This window comes from Natator depressus, chromosome 4 (genome assembly GCF_965152275.1).
Source record: "Natator depressus isolate rNatDep1 chromosome 4, rNatDep2.hap1, whole genome shotgun sequence".
NCBI classification, from domain to species: Eukaryota; Metazoa; Chordata; order Testudines; family Cheloniidae; genus Natator; species Natator depressus.
In genome coordinates, this window is record NC_134237.1 from 121,897,270 (window position 1) to 121,917,793 (window position 20,524).

Genomic DNA, 20,524 nt, shown 5'->3' on the forward strand with positions numbered 1-20,524 from the left:
GGTGGATAGAAAGCTGGCTAGATTGTCTGGCTCAACGGGTAGTGATCAATGGCTCCATGTCTAGTTGGCAGCCGGTATCAAACGGAGTGCCCCAAGGGTCGGTCCTGGGGCTGGTTTTGTTCAGTATCTTCATTAATGATCTGGAGGATGGCGTGGATTGCACCCTCAGCAAGTTTGCAGATGACACTAAACTGGGAGGAGAGGTAGATACGTTGGAGGGTAGGGATAGGATACAGAGAGACCTAGACAAATTAGAGGATTGGGCCAAAAGAAATCCGATGAGGTTCAAAAAAGACAAGTGCAGAGTCTTTCAATTAGGAGGGAAGAATCCCATGCACTGCTGCAGACTAGGGACCAAGTGGCTAGGCAGCAGTTCTGCAGAAAAGGACCTAGGGGTTACAGTGGACGAGAAACTGGATATGAGTCAGTAGTGTGCCGTTGTTGCCAAGAAGGCCAATGGCATTTTGGGCTGTATAAGTTGGGGCATTGCCAGCAGATCGAGGGACGTGATCGTTCCCCTCTATTCGACATTGGTGAGGCCTCATCTGGAGTACTGTGTCCAGTTTTGGGCCCCACACTACAAGAAGGATGTGGAAAAATTGGAAAACGTCTAGCAGAGGGCAACAAAAATGATTAGGGGACTGGAACACATGATTTATGAGGAGAGGCTGAGGGAACTGGGATTGTTTAGTCTGCGGAAGAGAAGAATGAGGGGGGATTTGATAGCTGCTTTTAACTACCTGAAAGGTGGATCCAAAGAGGATGGATCTAGACTGTTCTCAGTGGTAGCAGATGACAGAACAAGGAGTAATGGTCTGAAGTTGCAGTGGGGGAGGTTTAGGTTGGATATTAGGAAAAACTTTTTCACTAGGAAGGTGGTGAAACACTGGAATGCGTTACCTAGGGAGGTGGTGGAAGCTCCTTCCTCTGAAGTTTTTAAGGTCAGGCTTGACAAAGCCCTGGCTGGGATGATTTAGTTGGGGATTGGCCCTGCTTTGAGCAGGGGGTTGGACTAGATGACCTCCTGAGGTCCCTTCCAACCCTGTTATTCTATGATTCTATGAAAAATGCAGCTAGAGAACTAAGTGTGATAACCAATATTGACTTTGTATATGGTGAAGTGTGATGTTGACAATTTGTGTTTTAGTGGTTATACAGCTTTAACTTTTGGAAGTTACTACTACTGTCAGACAATTATTTAATGACACCTCCACACACACATTTTCTGACAGTCTCCCCACAATTTCCCAAAACTGAAAATTTAAATGAATAAAAATCTAAAACAATACTTAAAATCCTTAATTTTGTGGACCTGAAAATTTAGATTGGTAAGAACAGAAAAAATGCTTAAAAATAAAAATCAATATTATCTGTCAATTTTATGTATAAAAGAAATCTGTCAAACCCACTCATATTGTTCCAGCCCTTCTTCAAACAGAAGGCTTCTATATAAGGGAAACTTGATTGCCTGTCTGTGGGTGCAATCATGAAGCTCTGTCAGTAGCTGCTATCCTACTGACAAAAGCAAATCTAAAAATTTTTGACATTCACTAAGCAAGAACAAGTGTTTAACACAACTTTGCCTCCATCTTGCATTTGTTTTACCTGATATGGCCCATGGAGATTACTTCATTCAGGACTATGTGCATATGCCATATGACTTGAAAAGTTTAGATTTTTTTTTTAATCTTTCCCATTCACACATTTTTTGCCTAACCTTGTGTGTAATCATGTTTATTTATAATGACTTGTTATTCAACATGAGTGTCTGTGTGCTATGGTGTTCCAGATGTAATGTAGTCCCTTGTAAATAACAGAGAATAAGCTGGAACTTGAGTTGTGTGGAAGCTTGTGTTTGTCTGTAGTTGTAGCTGTTTTCTGTAATAAACATCTACCATCTAAGATTGTGTGGAAATGCAGACCAGTATGTTATGGACTGGAAGAAACCTTAGAAACATTTTCATTGGTAGAACTTGATCTTTTGGTTGGGTGGACTCAAATGTATAGTGCTTTAAAAACCTAAATGGAGCTTCACTTTCTTAGAAGAAGGAAAAAATAGATTGAATGATCACTGAAAGCTCCTTTCCCTTTATGCTGGAATATACACCGAACAATACAGAATTATCCTGTCACTTGTGACAACAAGCTTTAGGCCCAGTCAAAACTTAAAAATTTTGCTGGCCTAGCTATGTCGGTTAGGAGAGTAAGTGGGTGTGTGTGTCCTCCCTTTCTTCCCTCCCCCCTCCGCCAGACAATCACTCTCCTAACCAACATAGCTGTACCAGCAAAAGCCCCAGTGGAGATGCAATTATACTGGAAAAAAGGTCCTTTTGCCACTACAGCTAATTTCATTCAGGGAACTGGTATAAATTGCATCACGGCTACAAGAGTATATGCAATTGCATGAGCAGTTATAACAGTATTCCCTTTCTATAGCAGGCAATGCCATTTTTGCATATTGTGTGCCCTTTTCAGAAAGAACGGCAGCATTTCCTTGGTTCATCCAATACTGAATTTACATGATCTGCTGAAATATATTTAGATTAAGAAACAGGGATTGCCTCATCTGTGTGTTCTGTTATAGTACACATAAGGCTTTCAAAGAATTAAACTGATCTTTCCCTACTGCCCTCTTGGTTTTGCACAAAAATCTGACCTTTCTTTCTACTGGGGCTTATCGGAGTACTTCATAGAGCAAGAACTCCAAATCATACTGACCTGCAGGAGACTGAGGATCAAATTAAACATCAACAGTTCTTAACATACTCAAACCTCATGTCTCCGCTGTATTAAAAAAGGAGAATCCTAGTGAAAGACAGCTTTTGAAAACTTCAAAATATGATTTCAGTCTGCTGCCTTTGGTAAACGATTCTTCAAATTCTTAGGGCAGGAACCAAAAATAGATCTCTAAATGCATCCCTGTTACAAAGAGGACAGGGATCAATTGTTCTTCATGTCCACTGATGGTAGGACAAGAAGTAATGGGCTTAGTCTGCAGCAAAGGAGATTTCAGTTAGGTATTAGGAAAATCTTTGTAACTTTATGGGCAGTGAAGCTCTGCAATAACCTTCCAACAGAAGTTCTGGAATCCCCATAATTGGGATTTTTTTAAGAACAAGTTGGACAAACACCTGTTGGGGTGGTCTAGGTTTAATTGGTCCTGCCTCAGTGCAAGGGGCTGGATTTGATGACTTCTCAAGGTCCCTTCTAGCCCTACATTTCGATGTTTCTATGTCTGTCTAATACATGTCGTCTCAAGGCACAACCTGTAAAATAAAGGTGACCAGAATTCTCATATATCTATTGCCCCATATGCAATAATTTTCCTTATGAGTAAACTGAAACAGTTTGGGTCTCATTTTCATTTACGCTAAGGCATTTTTACACTTCTGTGCCACATTCTGGCACTGTAAAGTTGAGTGTTTAAAAAAAACAAAACAAACCAGAAAACCCTATGAGTAGCTTCACGTTCTCAGTTGGGGCCCTCTGCTCAACAACTCCCCTCTTGTTGCAGTATGGTTACCAAGAAACATTCATCTTTCATTATATTCTAAGAGTGCTTTTTCTTAATCTGGATCTTATTTTCATTCAGTGGTGGAGGGTAATATCTATTACTGTCCATCACCAAGCACTTCCCAGGTAAATTAAGTCTTCACAGTGAGTCCCTTAGTGGTCTTCTAGTCTTCTTCCTGTTTTCTTTCCCTGATAAATGAGATTTTCCTTGGTATGTATAATATTTTGTTTTGTTCCTTCCCTGCTTAAGCTTAGAGATGTAAAAGTTTAATCGGTTAACGGATAAGCTTGATGCTTATTGGTTTCTGTTAATGGTTAAACTCCGCCTGCGGTTCCAGCTGCAGCCCCATATGCTGGGGTCCGTCCCAGCTGGCAGGGTCCATCTCGGCTGCTGGCCTCCGTGTCCTGGGTCCCAGCTGACGCCCTGCTGCTGCCTGGCATCCTGGTATGCCTGGGGTCCCTCCAGGCTGTTGGCTCTGTACCCGGGGTCCCTCCGGACTGTTGGCTCTGCACCTTGGGTCCATCCTGGCTGCCGGGACCAGCAGCCAGGACCCCAGGTGCACCGGGATGCTGGGTGACAGCAGAGCTCCAGGCGCAGTGCAGCAGTGGGGATCCCTGGGCACAGGGACAGAAGTGGGGATCTCCATGCACGTGGACAGCAGCGGAGCCCCGCGTAAAACAGCACCCCCCACACCCTTAGTTCCCTGGGTAAACGTTTGTGTAACCTATAGAATTTTAATCAGTTACATGGTTACTGTTTTTACATGTTATTTACTTCCCTACTTACTGTCCCCCCTTTTTAATTTGATGATGGTGAGAAAGTTTCGTCAAACAAGAGGGTCTTAAAATATAATATGCCCAGAAGATAGTAAATCAATCCAGAGTCTGAACTAGCTAGGAATCCTGTTCCAGAGCTGAATCCTTCTCAAAAAAGAATGATTTATCTCTGAATCTCAAATGCTTTGTTCGCTGGCTTGTAAAGTGGAGTGTTCCAGAGAAGCTAATTATTACTATTTATTTGTATTACTGTAGTGCCTAAGACCTGTAATAATGAACCAGGACCCCATTGTGCTAGGTGCTGTACAAACAGTGAACAAAAAAACTGTCAAATTGTTTTGGTGCATCATGGATGGAAATGCAATGACTAACACTTTGATGGCCTTCAAGATCAGTATCAAGGTCTTGTAGGGTAAATTGTCGGGGAGTCAGTGAATGGACTGGAGCACAGGGGTGATGTGATTGCTGCAGCCCATTACCCACTGAGGGAGTAACCACTGTATTCTGCATGAGCTGGACTTTGTATGTGTAACTTCTACCATCAGCCTTGCGTACACTGATCCAGTCTGGATGTGATGAATGAATGGGTCACTTTGGCTAGATGATCACTTTGGGAAGAAAGGATTAATTAGATGGAAAGAAGAGATTTACCACTGATGCCAACTGATTAACTAGGCTTAGGAATGAGTTTAACAAGACCCTGAGGTTTTGAACTGCTTTGTCAATTTCACACATTATGTTGATACTGGAGACTAAATTCAAATTATTCAGTCTGTAGGAGGCAACACAATTTTCAATAATATTTTGGTTAATAATAAAACAAACTCTTGCAATTTTCCTTTTTTTCCCAGGGTTTCTGTAGCTAAAGGGCCACAGTTTACGAACTTCAAACTTCTTGCACAGACGGTCCTAAGCCTCTTTTTAAATGTTAAACTTTAAACACAAAAAAATCCTCTTGCTCAATAGAACTCCTAATGATCTCTGCATCTCTGTATCAGGTTCTGCCAACTACTTCTGTTCTCTGAGGCTGCCAGCCTGCACCTCTGACTCACCAGCTGTGTTCAGCACATACAGTTCCACCACCCTGGATCCTGAGGAGCCAGAGAAGAAAGACAGGCAGCAGGTGGCAGAGGGGAGTGCAGAAACTGGGTACCTTTTGCTTATGTGGGAATTCGGTGCTACTGCGTCAAAGCATCTGTGCTTGCTGGGTTACCCTGGTGCAGGTGCCATGCTTTTATTTAGTAAACACGGTGATTCATTAGGGCTTGGGTTTTGTTGACAACATTGATTAATAATTATACTTTGCAGCCACAGATTTCAGAGTTTTACAAAGGATGAGAAATTTCAAAACAGGCACAAGTGAAATAGATTTGCCCAAGTTCATACAATGGGTCAGTGGCAGAGCTAGGAGTAGAACCCAGACATTCTGACTTTCAGCCCAGTGCCCTATTCACTGGACCATAACTGATGTTATGATTGTACTAAGTGAGATGTGTAAACTTTTTGCCTTCTCAAAGCTCTTGAACCAATATAATCCATATGAAATTAAACTACTTGGTCACAATCTGCCTCTTGCTTTTCACACTGCTGGGTCTATACTTGGTGCAGCAAACATTCCCTGGCATGCTGGTGTAGCTAAGTTGGCTGACCCAATGTGAGGAGGGAAGAGGACAGAGCCAAGGTTTCATGGGATCTCTCCCATCCATCTGCATGACAAGGGGACATAGCTTTGCGGAACCTGCTTTCCGTCCTGCATTGCTATCTGGGTGAAGGTATCTACCCCAAGAGCATGCCATGCACCCTTCTATGCCCCCATACTGGTGTACTATCGGGGCCACAGTTTAGTGCTAAGTATATTATAATGTGAATTCTGTATCAAACTCTCAGAATTAAATGCTATAGTTAAAATGTGTATATATAATACCTTTCAAAGGCTTTAGTCATTACTTATCACTACTTATTTATATTCTGAATATGTTAATAAACTTGAATTTGCTACTGCATCAAAAGGAAAAAATAGGATTTTTTTTATTAAATGCTAGGAGATAAATCTTTTGTGAGAATACCACTGAAGTAGCTACTGAACTACATGCCATGATCACACGTATTTTATGTTTTTTCACCAGCACCATGTCACTATGAATAATTATGGGCACAACAAGAAAGTGGTAAGTATTATAAATTTAGGGGGCTTATTTTATTTCCTCACATTAAAAGCACAATTTTTCGGCTTGAACAAGCTTACTTATGCATGATACGTAAATGTTAATTTTAGTCATAGATGTCCTATGTGGGTTTGAATGCAGTATCATTTTCATTTTAACATATACTGAATTTGTTACTTATTTTAGCAAGATTACATTGACTTGTTTTGAGTTTTGTTAGTTTTTATTATGTTTGCTATGATGTTAGCAGCACTAATAATTTGGGTTTAATATGCTGACAACAGTGCTTATACCAATAACTTGTTCAAAAAAGGAATCCATGTAATTAAAATCATGAACCTAACCCACCAGTCCATAAGACTTTTATATATTATCCTTTTTGCTAAGAATTTTGATTTGTTTGATATGGTAATTAGTTAGACTATTAATGTAGTGGAGCTTTAGAGTAGCTTACTTGAAATACACTTTAAAAATAATTATTTTTATGTTCTTTAACATAAGTATTCTCATGGCAAGTACTGTAAAATGGAATTTTGCTGAATGTATACTATAGTTGACTCATAGACTCTAAGGCCAGAAGGTACCATTAAGTGAAAGTGATCATGAAATGGTAGAGTTCATGATTCTCCCTCCTACCATTCCTTAGAACAGCACAATAAAGACAGTGGATTTCAAGAAGGCAGACTTCAGCAAACTCAGGGAGTTGGTAGGTAAAATCCCATGGGAAGCAAGTCTAAGTTGAAAAACAACCGAAGACAGCTGGCAGCTTTTCAAAGAGACATTATTAAGGGCACTGCATAGGAAAGATAGGAAATATGGCAAGAGACCACCCTGGCTTAACCAGGACATCTTCAATGATCTAAAATTCAAAAAAAAAAAGAGTCCTACAAAAAGTGGAAGCTCAGTCAAATTACAAAGGATGAATATAAACAAATAATACAAGTATGTAGGGACAAAATTAGAAAGGCCAAGGCACAGAACAAGATCAAACTAGCTAGGGACACAAGGGGTAACAAGAAAACATTCTACAAATACATTAGAAGCAGGAGGAAGACCAAGGACAGAGTAGGCCCATTACTCAATGAGGGGGGCAAGACAATAACAGAAAATGTGGAAATGGCAGAGGTGCTTAATGACGTCTTTGTTTCGATTTTCACCAAGAAGGTTGGTGGCGATTGGACGTCTAACATAGTGAATGCCAGTGAAAATGAGGTAGGATCAGAGTCTAAAATAGGGAAAGAAGTCAAAAATTACTTATACACGTTAGATGTCTTCAAATCATCCTAGCATACTCAAGGGAGCTGACTGAGGAGATATCTGAACTATTAGCAATTATCTTTGAAAAGTCATGGAAGATGGGAGAGATTCCAGAAGACTGGAAAAGGGCAAATATAGTGCCCATCTATAAAAAGAGAAATAGGGACAACCCAGGGAATTACAGACCAGTCATCTTAACTTCTGTACCCAGAAAGATAATGGAGCAAATAATTAAGAAATCAATTTGCAAACACCTAGAAGATAATGAGGTGAAAAGTAACAGTCAGCATGGATTTGTCAAGAACAAATCTTGTCAAACCAACCTGATAGCTTTCTTTGACAGGGTAACAAGCCTTGTGGACAGGGGGGAATGGTAGATGTGGTATACCTTGACTTTAGTAAAGCTTTTTGATACTGTCTCCTATGATCTTCTCATAAACAAACTAGGAAAATACAACCTAGATGGAGCTACTATCAGGTGGGTGCATAACTGGTTGGAAAATCATTCCCAGAGAGTAATCATCAGTGGTTCACAGTCACGTTGGAAGGGCATAACGAGTGGGGTCCCGCAGGGATCAGTTCTGGGTCCGGTTCTGTTCAATATCTTCATCAATGATTTAGATAATGGCATAGAGAGTACACTTATAAAATTTGCGGACAATACCAAGGTGGGAGGGGTTGCAAGTGCATTGGAGGATAGGATTAAAATTCAAAATGATCTGGACAAACTGGAGAAATGGTGTGAAGTAAATAGAATGACATTCATTAAGGACAAATGCAAAGTATTCCACTTAGGAAGGAATAATCAGCTGCACACATACAAAATGGGAAATGACTGCCTAGGAATAAGTACTACGGAAAGGGATCTGGGGGTCATAGTGGATCACAAGCTAAATATGAGTCAACAGTGTAACACTGTTGCAAAAAAAGCAAACATCATTCTGGGATGTATTAGCGGGAGTATTGTAATCAAGACACAAGAAGTAATTCTTCCGCTCTAGTCTGCGCTGATTAGGCCTCAACTGGAGTATTGTGTTCAGGTCTGGGCGCCACATTTCAGGAAAGATGTAGACAAATTGGAGAAAATCCAGAGAAGAGCAACGAAAATGATCAAAGGTCTAGAAAACATGACCTATGAGGGAAGATTGAAAAAATTGTGTTTGTTTAGTCTGGAGAAGAGAAGACTGAGAGGGGACATAACAGTTTTCGAGTACATAAAAGGTTGTTTCAAGGAGGAGGGAGAAAAATTGTTTTTCTTAACCTCCTGAGTATAGGACAAGAAGCAATGGGTTTAAATTGCAGCAAGTGCGGTTTAGGTAAGACATTGGGAAAAACTTCCTAACTGTCAGGGTGGCTGAGCACTGGAATAAATTGCCCAGGGAGGTTGTGGAATCTTCATCATTGGGGATTTTTAAGAGCAGGTTGGACAAACGCCTGGGTCAGGGATGGTCTAGACAATATTTAGTCCTGCCTTGAGTGCAGGGGACTGGACTAGATAACCTCATGAGGTCCCTTCCAGTTTTATGATTCTACGATTGTGATCCCCTCGCCCAGTGATTCTCAACCCTCAGCCCATGGGCTGCTTGTGGTCCAGTGGGCACACAGCTGCAGACCGTGTGACTTCCTCAGGGCCAGACAGGTAGTATATATAGTGTGGATGCAGCCCACATAACACATAGAGAGCTACATATGTGGCCCACAATGGTAAATAGGTTGAGATCTAGTGTGACCTCCTGCACGTTGCAGGCCACAGAACCTCGCCCACCCACTCCTGTAATAGACCTCTAGCTTCTGGCTGAGTTACTGAAGTCCTCAAATCATGATCTAAAGACTTCAACCTAACCATGAACAGGCCACATTGCACATATTTCACAAGAAAGGATTGGATAGGTATTACTTATTTTTATAAGTTCTCGAGTTAATACCAAAATTCCAAATGATAATGGACTATGGAATGAGATCACCTGCCCCGGTGCCTGTGAATCCCTTGTTTGTGTCATAAGACTCCCCCCACCCCCTTTCTTCTTTAGTATATTGATAGGGATGCAATAGTTTGCAATGCCCCAAATTCCTTTTAGTTATGTGCCCCAGGACACATGGTACTTAATACCTTCCCTCCCTTCCCCTCTCTCCCCACTCCCCAAAAATGTACCTTCACAGTTGGGCATTTTTATTATGTTTCTAGGGAGTAAGGGCTAGGAGAGAAGTAAGGAAAGCAGTCTTGCCAAGTCATCTGCTTTGATCAAGTGACCTCTTTTCTACCAGAGGCATACTCTAGACCCAGGTGATCTCACCTCTAGCCACTTTTCCCCTAGCCTGACTAAATAACTCTGCTCTTGAAAGATGACTCTGTGACCCAGAGTATCCCAGCTGAATTGTTGTACATTCTGCAGTATGTCAGAATATAGGATAGTCCAAATCCCTTGCAACGTCACATGCTTCAGAATTTGTAGGGGTTGTTGTATTCCAAACCTTAGTGTCTGACTCCTGGGCAAATTCCCATTTGGATACCTATGTTTAGTGCACTGTTTTCTTGACACACTTCTTAAATTCAGAGTGCCATATATTGAGGCAAAGTGTTTTTGAAGGGGTTGGTGGTAGGGGGGGACGACTTGTCCTCTAATCCCATTTGCCTCCCCCCATCTGCTTGTCCACTTTCTATTCCTGTAATGTTTCTTCCTCACTGTGTGCAGGGCAGCAGGCTGAGGTGCACCTCTCCCCTCTTCATGGTATGCTCCCCTGCTGCCACCTTGACACCTAATTATCATCCACCTGGCTGCCCGAATCCCTCATGCTTCTGAGGCTAATAGGTAAGTGGGTTGGGAGGAATGTGGAAAAATAGTGTGGTTGTAATGCAGGGAGATAGGAAAGAATAAGTTTTGAGGGAGAGGCTGTGATAGGAAACAGTGGGGCAGGGGTAAGGAGCAAGGGGGAGAGGTTCCATGTTCTGTCGGTCATTTTGGAGTTATAGGTCCACATTAGAATGTTGAGAGAGATGCTTTTCACTTTAGGATTTAAACCCACCTTTCCGCTCTGGCTTCAGTTATATTGGAAGGTGAATATGACCGTCTAAACATAGTCCTTGGCAAATATAGTTCTAATACAAAAGTGCCATAACCTGGCATGTTTGGCAATCGTTGCTCAAGATGCAGATCAGAGATCTTCATTGTGTCTAGCTTCAGTCAGTGCTGCTCATACTTTGCATCCATAAGCACCAAATTCACAATTAACATATAATTTCAGAAAGTTATTTTAGAGGGGTAATTTTTATGTATTTAATGTCCTGTTTTATTATCAAAACCCTAGTACTGTTGTCAGAGCTCAGCTATGAAAAATACCATGGTCTGGTCTGTTGTATTATTTTTCAACAGGAATGTCCATTTCAAATTGCTTTGAAGAGCTCAGCCACAGTAAAAACTTAGACCGCGATGAATTGTTATCTTTAGACTCTAGGCACGGTCTTGAGTTTACACTATTTGTGTATGTTAAAAACATTTAAGGTCAATATGAACAATAAATTCATGACAAAAACAGAGTAACATCTCTGAAGAAGGAAAATATTTTGTCAGGAGCACATCTTGTATTCTGTGTAAAGCCCAATAAAGGCCCAGAATTTCATGTGACCTAGTGAAAATATTCTGTATAGGTTTACAAGCAAAAACACATTAATGCAACTCAAAAGCATAATCCGTTAGGTTTTCAAAAGCAGAAAGAATAAACTACAGCAGTTGAGAATAAAATTATCCTTGAAGGAGAATATGCTACCTTTAGCTTCCTAAAGACAACGTGTTAAACTGAGAAACCTTTTTCGTGCTTTCATTTCAGCATTAGCTGGAAAGATGTTTATAGACCATGACATCAGAACTCAAAAAAAGTATAATGACCTAGCTAAAGTAAACATGGCATTTAAAGAGACTAAAAGAAGAAAATGTCTTTGAACATCTCCTTGCTTCAATGTTTGTAATGTTAGTGTACTTGAGTTTTAAAACTGTCCTCAAGGGAGAATAAAGTCAGAGCTCCTTTTAACACCTCATTAGTGTTTAGAATCTCAATCTGTTGTATTTTCTTATACATGAACATGCATCTTTTTACACACTTATCTGCGTCTGATGCTGATGGATGCCAATGACAGCTTTCTAAAGAGAAAACTTCAGTGCTTTCCATAAACATAAAAAATAAGTCTCTCTTCTCCCTGATCTTACCATTCCTTTGTACTTTACTTACTCTGAGGGTATGTCTATGCTGCATGATTCTTGTGGTGTGTAAAGTACATACACAAATAGCCCCGCCCTAGCATGAGTATAAATAACAGAATAGACTATGAGGGACAGCTTAGGTGAGTAAAGACATGCCTGAAGGTTGTGGATATGTACCCAAGCACATACCCTACACAGCTATCTACTCACCCAAGCTGTGCCTCCCCATTTATACTTCTGTTTTTAGCAGTGCAGTGAGCTGCTGCCTACTGACTGCTAGAGCCTTTCACCACCCCAGGAAAAGACTCTGGTAGCTGGGAAAGGCTCTGATAGGGGCTGAGTCTTGCCCTAATGCCTTCCCTTCTGTGTCTTCCCATCACCCCCACCACCAGAAATTTTCTTTGCCGTTGTGGAAGGACCCAGTAGAGGGCAGCTGCTGATGCCTTTCCCTGCTGCATCCCCCCTGCCAGAGCCTTTCACTGACATGTGTAACTATGCACTGCAGTGTGGATGCCATCTGCTTTTCACTGTGGTGTATAGCTACACATACCCTACACGCTGGCGCAAGTGGCCTGCAATGCACTCTGTCCTCTCTCCTGCCCAACTGTTTGTTACAGAGCTTCCAACCACTGCTACACACCTTCTCACTGGTGGTAATATCAATCGTCTTAAATCCTACCTGAAAGTGCTCATTTTAGCTAGCTGTCCTTATATCTCGCTGTTGTATACCTACCACCACATTTTTCGCGAATATGAAATAAAATGAAAAACAACATAGAAAATGAAACTCACCCTGTAGTGTCAGCTCCTGTCCTATGGGGCTAGGTCCAGCTCCGTCCTCCAGGAATTGAGACCTGGACCATGGGTCACAGCGCCACTCAGGTTTGACCCAGCTTCCCCTCTGTCAGGATGATGGGGAGATTGGGCCAAATTTGAGTGAGTGATGTTGTGATGTGAGGCACAGGGTTCAGTGCCACTCACTCAAATGTAGCGTGGCCACTCGTCTGTCATTATGCTGGAGGGACAGCCAAGCCATACCTGAGTGGAGCTGCAACGCCATGCATCAGGTTGCAATGGCCGGTACAGGGAGCCAGGCAAAATGGATATGAGAAAATAATATGCAATTCCCCCAAAATAAAACAAAAAATGTAAAGATCACAGGGGTTTGCCCCATACTTAGTTATATTTTTATGAAAAGGGTGTATTATAGCAAACAATGAAGTGTTTTGATACCTATTTGAAAGATGCTTCAATGAGAGTTGGACACCTAACTCCCCTTCTGTTCCTCACACGTTCTTGTCAACTGCTGGAAATAGCCCACCTTGATTATCATTACAAAAGGTTTTTTTCTCTCATGCTGGTAATAGCTCACCTTACCTGATCACTCTTGTTACAGTGTGTATGGTAACACCCATTGTTTCATGTTCTCTGTGTATATAAAATCCCCCTACTGTATTTTCCACTGCATGCATCCGATGAAGTGAGCTGTAGCACATGAAAGGTTATGTTCAAATAAATTTGTTAGTCTCTAAGGTGCCACAAGTCCTCCTTTTCTTTTAACTCCCTTTAAGCACTCTCGAAAAATCCTTCATTTAGCCCATAAACTTCAACATCGATTATACTATATCGATCTCTTTCAGTAGAAAACTGAGCCATTTGAAGCTGTCAGACTTTTTTCCCCTGATTTCTAGTGTGGAATTAGAGCATATGATACACAAGCTTCAGTTTTCCATACTACTGTACTTTTAAATTTCACTGTGTATGCTTTCAGAGTGCATGCCTTTGGGGAATGCTTGAACAGATTTCGTTATTTGAGATTAAAAAAAAAAACTTGGTATAGTACCTCTGCAAAGGGTAATTGAAAACGACTGGCAACTTGTTTTCTAGCAAATATTGAATGTTAAAGAGGGAGAAGCCTCTTTCTTCAGTAAAATGTATAATTTTCACTTGTCTGCTTGGAAAGTCACTTCTTGGTATCTAACTGAGCAACCAGTACAAACCTGCCCAGAACAACTATCCAGAACTTCACAGCAGCAATGTGTTAGAACTAGGGTGACCAGATAGCAAGTGTGAAAAACCGGGACAGGGGGTGAGGGGTAATAGGTGCCTATGTAAGAGAGAGCCCCAAATATCGGGACTGTTCCTATAAAATTGGGACATCTGGTCACCCTAGTGAGAACTCTCCTCTTCATGCACCAAAACACAAGCAAATAGTGTCTGAGCTAAAGGAGACACCCAGTTGGACAGTGGTGCATACACATGTGCATACAGAAGCTCATTCAAACATAAAGATTGAAAAGTGTTTTGGACCCAGCTAGATAGAACTTGCTATTTGTAAGATCATTATTAGTAGACTAGCAGAGTATTTGTTTTCTGGCTGTTTTAGAAGGGGTGGCTGGTTTAGAAATGGATTCTTTTCGTTCTTTCTAATAAAGCAGATTTCTTGGCCTTTGATTTTTTTTCCATTGAACCTCAGACACTATGATGATGAAGCTGTGTAAGAAATTAGTTTCTGTGTGTGTGTATTTTTTGTTTGTATTCTGTTTAATCAAAAGATGCAGAAGTATAACCATAGGTTGAAAATATTAAGGCTTTTTTTCAGAATTTTCATAGTTTCTATAACATTAATATGTCATTGTCAACTTAGTCTTTTACCTTTTTTTAATGCTTTAAAAATCAATAGCCTTGGGTGATGCAAAATATGGACCTATTTAGTTTCAGAAGATCTATAGATTGTTAGAATTTTCATTTGTGCTTGGAGAGCTTCTCTCCCCACCACCCCCAACTGGCAAAGTTCCAATTTGCTGTTGGAAACTGAGAACCTGTATAGTTAGACTCAAACTTGGATAAATCTCTTTGATCAGGTTTGTTCACCACTTAAAAGGATGTGGATTATGTGAAGTGCTAGATGCTTTAAAAGAGTGACTCATGTCAGGCATCATTAGTACAGGAAAGAGGCATTTTATATAAAATCGGCTCTAGATCTCAGCAGGTAGTGGGGTAGGTGGAACATTAGTATTTATTGGTGAAATGGGGTGTTTGAGGAGGTAGTTGGGGTAAAGCAGGCAGGGAAAGGGGTTGGGATGAGGGAGATCGAAGCATGCATGAACTTGAAGGGACAGAATGAGAGCGAGACCTTACACAGAGGTGAGGGAACAAGGTGTGACATGAGGCAGATGGGGATAGGGACACTAAGCAGATTTGTGAGGGAGTGGTACAGAAAACATCAGGATGAAAGGATGAGTCAAGGTTAAGGTTGGGGAAGATACTTCCAGAGGAGAATGTGGAAGTAAGAGATTTGTGGGAATGTGTGGGAGAGAGGAGGGAAAAGAGTTGGTAGGAGCAGAAAAGGAAGGATTGTCACAAAGGAGCTGGAGATAATGACTGGTGGATGGAAGATGAAGGAGGAATCATTTGGTAAAACAAGGCAATAAAACAATAGTACAGATACTCCGCCAGCAGACTAACAAGGTAATGAGTTAATGGGGAAAGTCCAACAAACTGAAGCAGAGAACTGGCTTGGTCCGGGAGAGAGATTGCTGCTGGGTATCAATTAAATGGTGATCACTATGGCAACAAAAGTATAGACGTTCAACAAGTGTAACCAAAGAGTTGGCCTGTGGCTGTGAATACTGCTTGGCCCCCAAAGTCCTATCTTCCCTACTGCTGGTATTTCTGGCTTATGACTAGCTGGGCAGGGAAATGATGGTTAGCTGGACATAGGAAGTCTGTGCATGTGCGCACGCTGGGGAGCAGGGGAGGAAGGAGGAGACAGACTATTGAATCAAGAAGTACCGTTAGCATTGCTTGTTTTGAGTATCTCGGTTACCCCAGAATGTAAAAGCTACATTTTTACAGGGTTGGTCGTCAAGAAGCCTCCTCAAACCTCCTCTCAATGGGCTTTCCAATTTTTTTTTCTTGTGCACTTCTTTGCCATCAATCACTGGAACCTTGTATGCCAATAATTGCCAGTGCCACTGGAGCAATGGTCCATAATAACTTATTTTTTAAATGGCACTGCTAGCAGCATGTCCGTAGTTATGGATGAGGTGATATTTCTGTCATAAATCTTTGTGTGGAGGAATTTAATATCTCAGCTATTTCAAATTGCTTTGGGCTGAAGCTTGAATATATAAAATAACTTATTAGCCATGCAATATATTTCCAAGGTGTTTTTGAATATTTAACTATTTATTTTAGTTGTAGGAAAACAAACATAATTATATCCTGCAAATATTATTTTTAAAGTATAATTTTGATTGTGATTGTTTATAAATGGTACTGATGTGCTCTATTTTTGTCAAAGAAAAGGATGCCTTCATTTTCAGTGTGAGAACAAGTCACTGGGTCTGTGTTGTAGTTTCTTCCTGTGAAGTCTTTATAAGGACATTATTTTCTATTTTCTGTTTGAATATGATTGGATACTTCTGTTGTGATTCAAGATGTTTGTCAGTGTCAGTGATACAACGTGTAGTTCCGATGACAATAGACCTGCAAAATAATTTAGTGCAGGTGCATGAAGATTACTGGGGAAAATTAATTGTGTCAATATGTGCTAAATATGTGGAAGGATACAAACGTCTATATTTTTACTATCGTATTTCAAGAATACATTATTTTGTGTCTTGGGGAAAAAGAAGTAACTTCTGACAAAGCAGTATAACCATTTTGTAAAGGTTATGTGATATGTTTGGGATTAGGCATTGCATAGAACTGTGCTGCAGCCAGAATTTCCATTTGTGGAAAATTTTGCATTTCCAGATATTTTTATTGTGAATTGGAACAACAAGTAAGAATTGTAAATTTTTCTGCTCCTTGGCTGGTTCCCTGGCCAGTAAGCCAGCTGGACAATCAGGTAGGTCAGAGAAAGCTGGGTATTCCAGGGAGCCAGCTACCTGGTTAGTAGGCCACTGGAAGCTAAAGAGCCCGCCAAGTTGGTTTGCCAACTCTGACTGAAGCTATTCCGGGAGATTCCCTCCCGCCCCCCCAACACGACATAATGTCATTTTCTTAAAGTATCCTATTAAAATCTCCTTGATTGCTTTCAGTAGTCACCGGGAGATAGATACCGATTCTGGGAGACTTCAGGCCAAACCTGGAGAGTTGGCAACCCTTCCGCCAAGCAGGATGTCAGGAAACCAGGCAGGCTAGTTTTGACAGAATTGACATGTTCCTGTGAAATGTGTCAGTTCTGTTGATTCAGCATTTACTGACAGAAAACTGTTTTGTTGGAAAACTTTCAACCAGCTCTAGCACTGATTCTGTATGTGAAGTAGCAGGGGAAGACAGTTTCCCCTTCAGGCACATTGGTATTGTGCTTCGTGCTGGTTCCCAAATTGTTCTCTGAGACTGCAGATAACACTTTCCAAAAAGCCTTTAAAGTGTATATTTCTTGTCTCTCAAGTTTTCTTACATGTAGCAACATTCCAATTCATGCACATCCCTCTTCCTTCTAGTTTACTGTATCACTCTCGAATTTGCTGTGTATTCTCTTCCTCCTCCCACACTTTCTCTACTACTGCCCTCCATATTCATTCTGGATTTCTCACTTGCTCCTCTGCACTGTGTTCATTGCCAACACTGTCTGTGAAATTGATTGGAATCCTGCTATCTCAAGTATCAGTGTTCAGCTCTTTAGAGGGATTTTGGTAATTCTTACTCTGCAGCTGGTTTCCATGGTGGAGTGGAGCAGCAAGAAAAAATTATGCTGGAATCAATGCTAAAGATGATGGGAGAACACATATAGTGTGGTGGAAAGATGAGATGGCAAAGAGCTGTGGGGAAAAGAGAAATGGAACACAGGATGGGGAGAGAATTCTTCAGTAAGGTATGTATTGTCTCAAGCCACCAATCAGATCTGCTAAGGGTTGAGGATTTTTTTGTTTTGTTTTACCTTTGAAGTGAAAGCTAGCTGCAATGAATGCTTTTACTTTTTATTCATGGAATTTACCCAAGTACAAAGATCAGGGAGCCTGTAGTGTTTAATAATGAACTATTTTTCATGGCCAAAATCGAAGAGAGAGGACATGGTCACAACTATGCAGAACCCACTCCAATACTACCCAGGCAAAAACTCAAGAAAATTGAGGGTCCTTGTAGTGTTTTCCAAAGATCACACTCAACCTGTTTTAGACCTACAGGGAAAGCAAATTAGAGAGTAATTTCCTCCAGTGAGTATGCCCTGCCACCATTAATTTATATCTAAGGACTTAGCTTCAACACCTCAGATGACCTCACTGCTGCAGCACTATATGTGAAGAGAAGCAGCCTCTAAGAATGAGAGTTCGAGATGCTATTGGACTTCATAAATTAATTTCAATTCCTTGAATTGCACCAGGACACAAATAAGAAGCCAGTGGATTCATTGGAGAACTGGTTAAATGTGATTCCTTTAGGTAACACTGCCAGTGCATGCCGATGCATTTTGGAACAGTTGAAACTTCTGAGTGGTCTCCATCAATTGCATCAACTTGTTTCAGTCCTCTTTGATCTTTAAATGAGAGCCTGACAGAATATTTCCATACCAGGCTTTTTTCAGTGAGTGAAGGTTGTATATGTTGCTTTCTGTTTTCTCTTGATTTTTAGCTTTGAATATTTTGGCAGCATTATGAATCATAAAGCAGGAAAAGGAAAACATGGCCAAAAGAGCATGGCATCTAAATACTGCTGTTTTGGTCTGCTCAAGTAGAGAAAGATGTGGGACTTCTCACTCTTAGAAACAGAATATTTTTTTGAAGTTATAGTTAATTCAAGGGATTTGGTTTAGAGGACCTTTCTTAGGCAACAGTATTAAAAACCGCTTTACTTCGCTCAAAGCCAGCTCGTCTTTTTGTATAGATTGTACTTTTTGTTGAAGGGAATAACTGAGTTCTGTCTAGTCTTGGTAGTGATAATTAAGGCTCTGTGTTTGTCACGGAGGTCATGGAAGTCACTGCCCCCCAGCAGCAGGAGTTTGGGTGTCGGGGGGGGGGGCTCAGGGCTGGGGATTGGAGTGCAGGGCAGTGCTTACTGGGGGGACTCCCCAGAAGGGTGACAGGAACTCCCCACCCTCAGCTCCTAGCTCCATGTGCTGCCTCTGCCTGCAGGCACTGCCCCCGCAGCTCTCATTGGCTGTAGTTCCCAGCCAATGGGAGCTGCAGAACCGGGACTTGGGGTGGAGTGGACGCAGCATGTGGAGCTGGGAGCTGGAGGTTGCTGCTTCCCAGGAACCGGGTAGGGAACCTCCTCCGCCAACCCCCTCACTCCCGAGCGGCTCCCCCTGGGCTGTCTCCCCCCCAAGCACCCATAGGGCCCACAGGGCTGCCCCCCCCACAAGTTTTATTCAGGGGTATATAGTAAAAGTCATGGATTAGTCACGGTCCATGAATTTTTGTATACTGCCCATGACCTATCCATGACTTTTACTAAAAATACCCATGACTAAAACGTAGCCTTAGTGATGATGCTTCCCTCCAATTCACTTCCTGAAGCACCTGGTTTTTCTTAGATTTCCCAAGTAATAAAACCAGGCCCATCTCTTTAGCTAATACAGTTCTTGTTTCTGTGTTCAATAAGCGTTACAAAGGCTACTAGGTTCCTCTTCCTGATCCTGTTACCCTTCCCTCCCACCCTTTCCCCCATGCCACTACATTCCCTGTTTCTTCCTGTTTCCATTCTCTCCTGCCTCTGCTCTCTTTTACCATCTTTATTCATATCGTATCAGTTCCATTCAGCTTTCCCAGTCCAAAAAGATTTATAAACACAACCTCTAGGAACCATCAAGACACTAATATAACAAACCAAGGAACCATATGACCGTACACTTGTTGCTTGGTAGTCCCCTTTTCCTACTATCCCTCTCATTGTTTGTTGATTCCACTTGTTGCAACTCCTGTAAACTTCCTTCATATAACTCAAGAACCAGCGGTCACCCAATGAAATTAATAGGCAGCAGGTTTAAAATAAACAAAAGGAAGTACTTCTTTACACAATGCACAGTCAACCTGTGGAATTCATTGGCAGGGAATGTTGTGAAGGCCAAAACGACAACTGTATTAAAAAAAGTTACACAAGTTGATGGAGGATAGGTCCATCAATAGCTGTTAACCAAGATGGTCAGGGATGCAACCCCATGCTCTGGGTGTCCCTTAAGCCTCTGACTGCCAGATGCTGGACTGGACGACAGAGGATGGATCACTTGATGATGGCCCTGTTCTGTTTATTTCCTTTGAAGCATCTGGCATTGGCCACTGTTGGAAGACAGCATACTGGGCTAGAAGGACCATTGGTCTGACCCAGTATGGCCTTTCTTATTTTCTTATGTTCTTGTTATGTTCCTCAGAACAGGTTGTGTATATTTTTGCATGTCAGTGAAGCATCTCACACATTTTTGGGTGCTATGAACAAACACTTCTAATTTCTGTGATTCTTTGGTTACAAGTAATCAAATTGTTAATCAGTACAATAATAAATGAGAATACATGACTATGGACTAGAGAAAACGTTCCATGTGTTGATTTGTGTGTGTGGTTTTTAATAAGCTTCAAAGAGTGTCTTATCTTATCTTATTCTTTTAAAATTTCTTTGATTTAATGTAAAAAGCACTTCTACCTTTACTGTTTACAGCTTTTCAGGATT

At 41.3% G+C, this 20,524-nt stretch overlaps 1 protein-coding gene across 2 annotated transcripts in view; it reads left to right on the plus strand.

Moving 5' to 3' along the window:
• ZFYVE28 (zinc finger FYVE-type containing 28) overlaps positions 1–20,524 on the plus strand; it is a 300,215-nt gene that overhangs the window by 70,586 nt on the left and 209,105 nt on the right. Inside the window, exon 1 of one of the 2 annotated variants that reach the window (XM_074951802.1) lies at positions 17,646–17,735. The exons of the other annotated variant lie outside the window; for it this stretch is intronic. Within the exon in view, the coding sequence (XP_074807903.1) occupies positions 17,667–17,735 (69 nt within the window). The 5' untranslated portion in view covers positions 17,646–17,666. Of the gene's footprint in view, positions 1–17,645; positions 17,736–20,524 lie in introns of those variants that run through there. 2 annotated transcript variants of the gene reach the window in all.